At 42.4% G+C, this 8,838-nt stretch overlaps 1 protein-coding gene across 1 annotated transcript in view; it reads right to left on the bottom strand.

The window, feature by feature from the left end:
- Nucleotides 1-411: 411 nt before the first annotated feature.
- The window catches only part of FHAD1 (forkhead associated phosphopeptide binding domain 1), a 189,718-nt gene continuing 181,291 nt past the window's right edge, over nucleotides 412-8,838 (bottom strand). Inside the window, 2 exon segments of the mRNA XM_036745951.1 lie at nucleotides 412-528; nucleotides 2,641-2,646. Of these exon segments, the coding sequence (XP_036601846.1) occupies nucleotides 412-528; nucleotides 2,641-2,646 (123 nt within the window).

The following is an 8,838-nucleotide window of genomic DNA, read 5'->3' as shown; positions in this document are numbered from 1 at the left end:
TCCCATCCTGTCACATAGAGGCAGCTCAGGACAAGAGTTGCCAGGACCACAGGACTTTCTGCACTATGATCTACTAAGGGATGTGCTGGGAGAAGAGAGGGAGGGACAAGGGCCTCCACTTGGCCATGATCCAAACACTGCATTGCATCATCTCTCTACTCAAGACCCTGGATTCTGCATTTGTGATTTCGATCCGTTGTGATTCTGGGGACCTCACACACTCATCTGACGGTATTAACACACACACACACACACACACACTGAAACTTGGTCTTGTGCAAAATGCAAGTCTTGGGGGTGGAGAAGCAAATTCTAGGTGAGCTTCAAAGATCTAAGAGCAGTATTCTGCAACTGTCCACAGAAGGGTCCAATGGACTTGTGATTTGGAAAGTGTAGTGGGACACACTTTTGCTAATTCCTATCACTTGTTTTAGGGAAGATGATTTCCAGGATGGTTTTACGTGGTGACACTTTGTTCTGTACTTCTTTCTCCTGGTCTGTCTTGATAGTGATCTTTTTGGCCTTGAGCTTTAACACATAAACAAAGACATATTCATTATTACTCATGAAAATCTTCAAATAGCATTCAACCCTCCCCACTTGTTTTCAGTGGCCACGACGCAGAGCCATAACTAGCCTGGGATGGCTGAACTTCTGTCCCAGGATGCCAACATTTAGGAAGGTGGGCATGATTTCTTGCAGCAGCCAATGCCTTACCTCATGGACCTTCCTTGGCCCATCTTGTCCTAGATTAGTCCCAAGTTGTCTGTCCCAGAGTTCCATCACCATATAGCTGTCTAGTGAAAAGACTTCTGGGCTGATAGGTTAGAGATCTAGCTTTAGTCATGATTCTGTCATCAATTCATCAATCACTTCATTGAAGCTCAGAACCTCAGAGTTGGAAGGGACCTCAGAGCCTCCTAATCCAACTATACCTGAATCCAGTAATTCAGCAAGCATTATTAAGTGCCCATTATATTCTAGTCCCTGTGTTAGATGCTGGAGAAAGAAAGAAAGACAGAAAGAAAGAAAGAAAGAAAGAAAGAAAGAAAGAAAGAAAGAAAGAAAGAAGGAAGGAAGGAAGGAAGGAAAGAAGGAAAAAAAAGATAGTTCTGGACGTCAAAAATCTTATATTCAATTAGAAGAAGCAGTATGTACTCAGCATGTATACACAAAGTAATTTCTGGGAGGTAGAGGAGCATTAGAAAACCGGAGGAGTTCAAGAAATGTCTTGTCTCTTTTCCTTCCTTCCTTCCTTCCTTCCTTCCTTCCTTCCTTCCTTCCTTCCCTCCTTCTTTCCCTCCTTCCTTCCTTCCCTCCTTCTTTCCCTCCTTCCTTCCTTCTCTCTTTTTTCTTTCCTTCCTTTTTCCTTCCTTTCCTCCTTTCTTCTTTCTCTCTCCTTCCTTCTTTCTCTCTCCTTCCTTCTTTCTCTCTCCTTCCTTCTCTCTTTCTCTTTCTCTCTTTCCTTCCTTCCTTTTTCCTTTCTTCCTTCCTTTCTTTCTTCCTTCCTTCCTCCCTTTCTTCCTTCCTTCCTCCCTTTCTTTCTTCCTTCCTTTCATCCTTCCCTCCTTTCTTCTTCCTTTCTTTCTTTCTTTCTTTCTTTCTTTCTTTCTTTCTTTCTTTCTTTCTTCCTTCCTTCCTTCTTCTTTCTTTTCTTTCTTTCTTTCTTTCTTTCTTTCTTTCTCACTTGAGCTAAGCCTTGAAGGGAACCAGGGATCAGGCATGGGGATAGCCAGTGCAAAGACCTGGAATGAGTAGAGAAGTGTCATGTACTATATACAACAAGTAACTGTATCTGCCTAAAATGTAGCTTGAGTTAAGGAAAACAAAGTGCTGTAAGTCTAGAAAGCTAGGAGTCGGAATAGTAATGCTGCCTACACCTTCCTCTAACAGTGGTGATCCAACCTCAGCTTGAAGACCTGGTACAGCAGGTTGGATCTGACCTCAGGTTTTTCTGGCTCCAGGTTGAGCTCTTTATCCGTTAAGCCACCGAGCTGCCAAGATCTCTATATTTTCAGTTTCTTATAATGCTAAATTAACTACCTTAGAGTCAGACTATTCCTTTTTCTAGTTCTTTTTGAGATTGGACCAAGAGGAAGGGGAAAGGAAATAAACATTGATTAAGCACCTACTGTGTACTTTACAAATATTATCTCATTTGATCCAAGGACAACTCTATGAGGTAGGTGCTATTATTATCCCCATTTTACAGTTGAGGAAACAGAGACAGAGAATAAGTGACTTACTCAGGGTCACACAGCTAGTAAGGACTACACAGTGTCCAGTTCAGGAAGGTTTCTACTACCTCTCCGGTCTCCAGGGAGTCATGTGACTTTTTGGTATTTAGATACACGTTGAAATAGACGGTATCTGAATTTCCTTCTGGCACTGAGAAGTTCCTTTAGAAAAAAGATAAATATTTGTATCTATAGAGGAACTCTGTGTGTGCTAGCTGCTGGTAATTGGCCTAGTGACAAGGGGGAAGGGAGATATGAAGATGAGAATGGTCAGGGGTGTGTATGTGTGTGTGTGTGTGTGTGTGTGTGTGTGTGTGTGTGTGTGTGTAGATTCCAGAAAATGGAAAATGCTGAGTTTGTGGGCACCAGCACAACTGTGTTTGAACATCAACAGCAAAGTAACCAGAGGCTGTTGAACAGACAGCAATAAGTGACATTTGAAACCACAGGTGCTAACTTTGAGAATGAAAAAGTAGCAGCCAGACAATGTACCTAGCAATCAGCACTTGCAAGTTCACATCCACCAAGGCAAGAGCTTCTAAATTCAGCCACCACGGAGAGAGCGAGAGATCTTGCCCAGTGATAGCCATCAGTACCAACATCTTTTTACCAAAATAGGGGGCTTCACCCAGACTGGAGATGGAATCGCTAAAATGTGTTGCTAACGTATCTCACAAGAACGACAAGTGGACCGTTAAAATAACCACATAAACGGACATTTATATAACATTTATCATGGCTTAATTTTTTGGAGCTAGAAGGTTCTTCTAAGTTATCTATCTCTTTTATTTTACAGATGAAGAAACTGAGGCTCAGAATGGTGGATAATAAGTATCAGAGGGGGGATTTGAACCCAGGTCTTGACTCCATGCCTCCCCAATTTCAAAAATTTTGAAAAATACATAAATTCATCATTTAAAATATGTATATTTAATATTTTATTTTACTATGTTTGAATGTATTTTTCATTTGATTTTCACAATCACTGTGGGAGGTAGGCATGTGTAAGTGGTTAATAAATGCTTGTTGACTAAGACTTGAAATTGAATGACAGACCAGTTTATCAACAAGCATTTATTAAGTGCCTAGTGAGTGAAAGTCACAGAGCTAAGCAGCTGGGGGTACATTGACAAAAGTAAAGGAGCTCCTGCCTGCCCTCAGGGACCTTACACTCTATTGAATGGTAATTACGCAGCTAGCAAGTATTAAAGACAGGACAGGAACCCAGATTTCCTGGATTCCAAGCCTCAGTTCCCACCTTTGACATTACCTATGTGACCCTGGCCTTAGTTTCCTCACCTGTAAAATGAGGGGCTAGGACTAGATGTTTTTGGAGGTCCCATTTTACTCTAGAGCTAGAATCCTAAGTCCAGCATTTTGTGAGTCTAATGTCTCTTTCAACTACAAAACCTTCTGATGTCTAAGTTACAGAGAGACCATAGGATTTACAGCTAGGAGGCACCTCAGAGATCATTTTAGAGGCAATGTCATTTTAAAGACAGTGAAATGGAAGCTCACGGTGTCTTCTTTAAAGTCAAACAAGTGGGGAGGAAAGTGAGCTGAGATTTGAACCCAGCTCCTCTGACTCCCAGTCCAGTCTGTTTGCCAGGATGCCATGGCTGCCTTGTGAGATGGTAAACCTTTATTAAAATTGGGACATTGGTTGGAATCCCAACTCTAATGTGTACTAGCCATGTGACCCTGGCTGAGTCACTTAACTTTTTTTAATCATCTAAACCTAGAAATGAACAGATCTCAGAGGCCATCTCATCCAAACCCCTCATTTTCCAGATGAGAAAAATTGAAGCTTGGGAGGGTAAGTGACTTGTCCCAAGATCACCTAGGAAATAAATATCAGAGGTAGGATTGATACACCAATCAATACACATTCATTAAGCACCTGCTGTATGCAAGGTATTGGCTAGGTGCCAGGGATACAAAGATTAAACAAGACTCAAACCCTGCTCTTGAGGAGCCTATTTACTGAGGGAGGGGGGATAGTAGTGGTTTGTAGTGTAACATGTACATAGAAGATAGCAATAGCTAATAAGAATGCTAACATTTATATAGCACTTACTATGTGCCAAGTAGGCATCTAGGTGGCACAACAGATAGAGTGCCATGCTTGTAGTCAGGAAGACCTGAGTTCAAATGTGGCCGCAGACCCTTACTAGCTGTGTGACCCTGGACAAGTCATTTAACTGTTTGCCTCAGTTTCCTCATCTGTAAAATGTCTAGGAGAAAGAAATGACAAACCACTCTAGTATCTTTTCCAAGAAAATCCCAGATGGGGCCATGAAGAGTCAGACACGACTGAAACAACTCAACAACAGCAACAGCAACCTGTGCCAGGCACCGTGCTTAGTGTCTTACAGATATGTTATCTCATTTGATCTTCACAACAACCTCAGGAGGTAGGTGCTATTATGATCCCCATTTTACAGATGAGGAAATGAAGGCAAATAGAGGTTAAGTGACTTGCCCAGTACCACGCAGCTAGTAAGTGTCCGAAACTGGATTTGGACTCAGGTTTTCCTGACTCCAGACTCAGTGTTCTACTCACTGTACCACCTAGCTAAGGAGAGATGCGGAGGGAGAAGATGTTAATACCTAGGGTTGTCTGGGAAGGCTTCGAAGATGAGGTCCTTGAGTTGAGCCTTGGAGGTAGAGAAAGACTCACAAAGGTAGAGAGAAGGCAGTGGACTCCAGCCTGCAGTGAATGCCCAGAGGTGGAAGAGGGTAGGATCACATGGGGAACATTGAGTAGTCTCATTTGGCTGGTGCGTTTCCTTGTCCATAAAATGTGGGGATGGCAAGAGCCAGACTGCCCATCTCACCAGGTTCATGTGATAACAATGGTTTGCACATCTCTAAGTTTCAACGCATCCTAAGCACCAACAATGTGCTAGTTGTTGGACCCTATGGGTCCTCTAGGTAAATGTGAGTTAATCAGTGAAAAGAGGGTTGGATTTGGGGTCCCAGAGTTCAAATACCTCCTCTGCCCCTCACTGCCTTGTGTGCCTGTGGATAAATCACCTCCTCTCTCCATTTCCTCATTTGTAAAGCAAAGTGTTGCTGAGGTCCCTTCTTGCCTGAGTGCTGGGACCCTACAATTTTCCATCTCCTGCTAATCATGTTGGTAAGGTAGCCTTGGGGGGGTGGGGCAGAGCCAAGATGGCGGCTGGAAAGCAGGGACTTGCGTGAGCTCCCCCCCCAGGTCCCTCCAAAAACCTATAAAAATGGTTCTGAACAAATTCTAGAGTTGCATAACCCATGGAAAAGCAGAGGGAAGCAGGGCTCCAGCCCAGGACAGACTGGATGGTTGCTGGGTAAAGTCTATTGCACAGAGCTGGGAGCGGGAGGGAGCAGAGCCCAGTGTGGGCAGTGCTAGGACCAGCCAGAACAGGAGCCAGGTGGAACAGGCCCTAGCGCCCTGAATCAGTGAGCTGTGGCAGTTACCAGACTTCTCAACCCACAAACACCAAACACAACAGAGAAAGTTAGTGGGAAAAGCTGCCGGGACAGAGTGAAAGGAGTTCGCAGTTTGGCCACTGCCCCAGTGGCGGAGGTGGAGGTGGTGCAGCTCTGAGGACTACAGCTGCAGTTGCTTCTGGCCCCAGGCCCACCTGGTGGGAGGAATTAAGTGGCAGATCAGAGCAGGAGTGCAGAGCCTGCTTAAGATCTGAGTCATGGTCTGTGTTGGCAGTTCTTGGGGGAGGAGGAGTGCTGGCGAGGCAGAGATTGCTGTATAGAAATAGCTCTGAAAACAACAGCGCAACCTCTCAAGCTTGGCACAAAGTACTCTCTACTCTACAAGCAGTCATACCCCGCCCCCCCGCCCCGAAAAACTCAAGGGTCAAGTAGTTGGCTGGGAACATGGCCAGGCAGCGAAAACAGACTCATATTCAGACTCAGACTTTGGAATCTTTCTTTGGTGACAAAGAAGACCAAAACATACAGCCAGAAGAAGTCAACAAAGTCAAAGAGCCTACATCAAAAGCCTCCAAGAAAAACATGAATTGATCTCAGGCCATGAAAGAGCTCAAAAAGGATTTGGAAAAGCAAGTAAGAGAAGTAGAAGAAAAATCGGGGAGAGAAATGAGAGTGATGTGAGAAAACCATGAAAAACCAGTCAATGACTGGCTAAAGGAGACCCAAAAAATACTGAAGAAAATAACACCTTAAAAATAGACTAACTCAAATGGCAAAAGAGCTCCAAAAAGCCAATGAGGAGAAGAATGCCTTGAAAGGCAGAATTAGCCAAATGGAAAAGGAGGTCCAAAAGACCACTGAAGAAAATACTACCTTAAAAATTAGATTGGAGCAAATGGAAGCTAGTGACTTGATGAGAAATCAAGATATTATAAAACAGAACCAAAGGATTGAAAAAATGGAAGACAATGTGAAATATCTCATTGGAAAAACCACTGACCTGGAAAATAGATCCAGGAGAGATAATTTAAAAATTATTGGACTACCTGAAAGCCATAATCAAAAAAAAGAGCCTAGATATCATCTTTCAAGAAATTATCAAGGAGAACTGTCCTGATATTCTAGAGCCAGAGGGTAAAATAGAAATTGAAAGAATCCAACAATTGCCTCCTGAAAAATATCCCAAAAAGTAAACTCCTAGGAATATTGTCGTCAAATTCCAGAGCGCCCAGATCAAGGAGAAAATATTGCAAGCATCCAGAAAGAAACAACTTGAGTATTGTGGAAACATAATCAGGATAATACAAGATCTAGCAGCTTCTACATTAAGGGATCGAAGGGCTTGGAATATAATATTCCAGAGGTCAATGGAGCTAGGATTAAAGCCAAGAATCACCTACCCAGCAAAACTGAGTATCATGCTCCAAGGCAAAATATGGATTTTCAATAAAATAGAGGACTTTCAAGCTTTCTCAGCAAAAAGACCAGAGCTGAATAGAAAATGTGACTTTCAAACACAAGAATCAAGAGAAGCATGAAAAGGTAATCAAGAAAGAGAAATCATAAGGGACTTACTAAAGTTGAACTGTTTTGTTTACATTCCTATATGGAAAGATGATGTGTATAATTCATGAGACCGCAATATTAGGGTATCTGAAGGGAATATATGTATATACATATATATATATATATATATATATATATATATATATATATATATATATATATATATATAGACAGAGGGCACAGGGTGAGTTGAATATGAAGGGATGATATCTAAAAAAAATCAAATTAAGGGATGAGAGAGGAATATATTGAGAGAGGGAGAAAGGGAGAGATAGAATGGGGTAAATTATCTTGCATAAAAGTGGCAAGAAAAAGCAGTTCTATTGAAAGGGAAGAGGGGGCAGGTGAGGGGGAATGAGTGAATGTTGCTCTCATTGGATTTGACCTGATGAGGGAATAACATACACATTCAATTGGGAATCTTACCCCACAGGAAAGAAGGAGGAAGGAGATTAAAAAGAGGGGATGATAGAAGGGAAGGCAGATAGGGGGAGGAGGTAATCAAAAGCAAACACTTTTGAAAAGGGACACGGTCAAGGGAGAAAATTGGATAATGGGGGATAGGATAGGAAGGAGCAAAATATAGTTAGTCTTTCACAACATGGGTATTGTGGAACAGTTTTGCATAATGATACACATGAGGTCTATGTTGAATCGCTTGCCTTCTTAGGGAGGGTGGGTGGGGAGGGAAGAGGGGAGAGAATGTGGAACTCAAAGTTTCAAAAGCAGATGTTCAAAAAAAAAGTTTTAACATGCAATTAGGAAATAAGATATACAGGCAATGGGGCATAAAAATCTATCTTGCCCTACAAGAAAGTAAGAGGAGAGGGGATGGGGGGGAGTGGGGTGACAGAAGGGAGGGCTGACTGGGGAATGGGGCAATCAGAATATATGCCATCTTGGAGTCGGGGGAAGGGTAGAAATGGGGAGAAGATTTGTAATTCAAACTCTTGTGAATATTAATGCTGAAAACTAAAAATATTAAATAAATAAACAATGATTAAAAAATAAAAAGCTAGCCTTGGAATGTATTGGGGCATTTCGTATCACACATACTAGTGCAGGAAGGCCAAAGCTGACTTTGAAACATGGTGACTAGACTTTCACCTCAAGCTCTTGAGATCATGACATTTTGATCTAGAATGTTCTTAGAAATTATCCAGGCTGACCCCCTCATTTTACAGAGAAAGGCCTATGAGGGAAGTGACATGGTCAAGGACAATTAGGTAGTAAAGTCTCAAAGTCAGAATGGGAACCCTGGTCCTATCACTCCAGATCCAGGGCTCTTGCCATGGTACCAACAATGCAAGACACCAAAACATCCCAGAATGTGTCATCTCCTTCATTAGAACGGGAGCTCCTTGAGGGAAAGGATATTTTTGCCTTTCTTTATAAACTTAGAGCTTAGCATGGTGCCTGGCACACAGTACGAACTTAATCAATGCTTGCTGACTGATTGACAAATTTAGTTGGAGAAACGGGAGGATACAAACTCAGTCCATCAGAGACGTAGCTCGGAAAGAGACCTTGGAATTCATCGAATCCAGTGGTTCCCATGAAGATGATGGCCCAAGGGATTTGAGCTAAAACCTCTATAATTGTA

The sequence above is a fragment of the Trichosurus vulpecula genome, chromosome 2, assembly GCF_011100635.1.
Source record: "Trichosurus vulpecula isolate mTriVul1 chromosome 2, mTriVul1.pri, whole genome shotgun sequence".
In the NCBI taxonomy this organism is placed as follows: domain Eukaryota; kingdom Metazoa; phylum Chordata; class Mammalia; order Diprotodontia; family Phalangeridae; genus Trichosurus; species Trichosurus vulpecula.
Note: the sequence above shows the minus strand (reverse complement) of the source record. Positions and strands in the feature narration are given on the sequence as shown.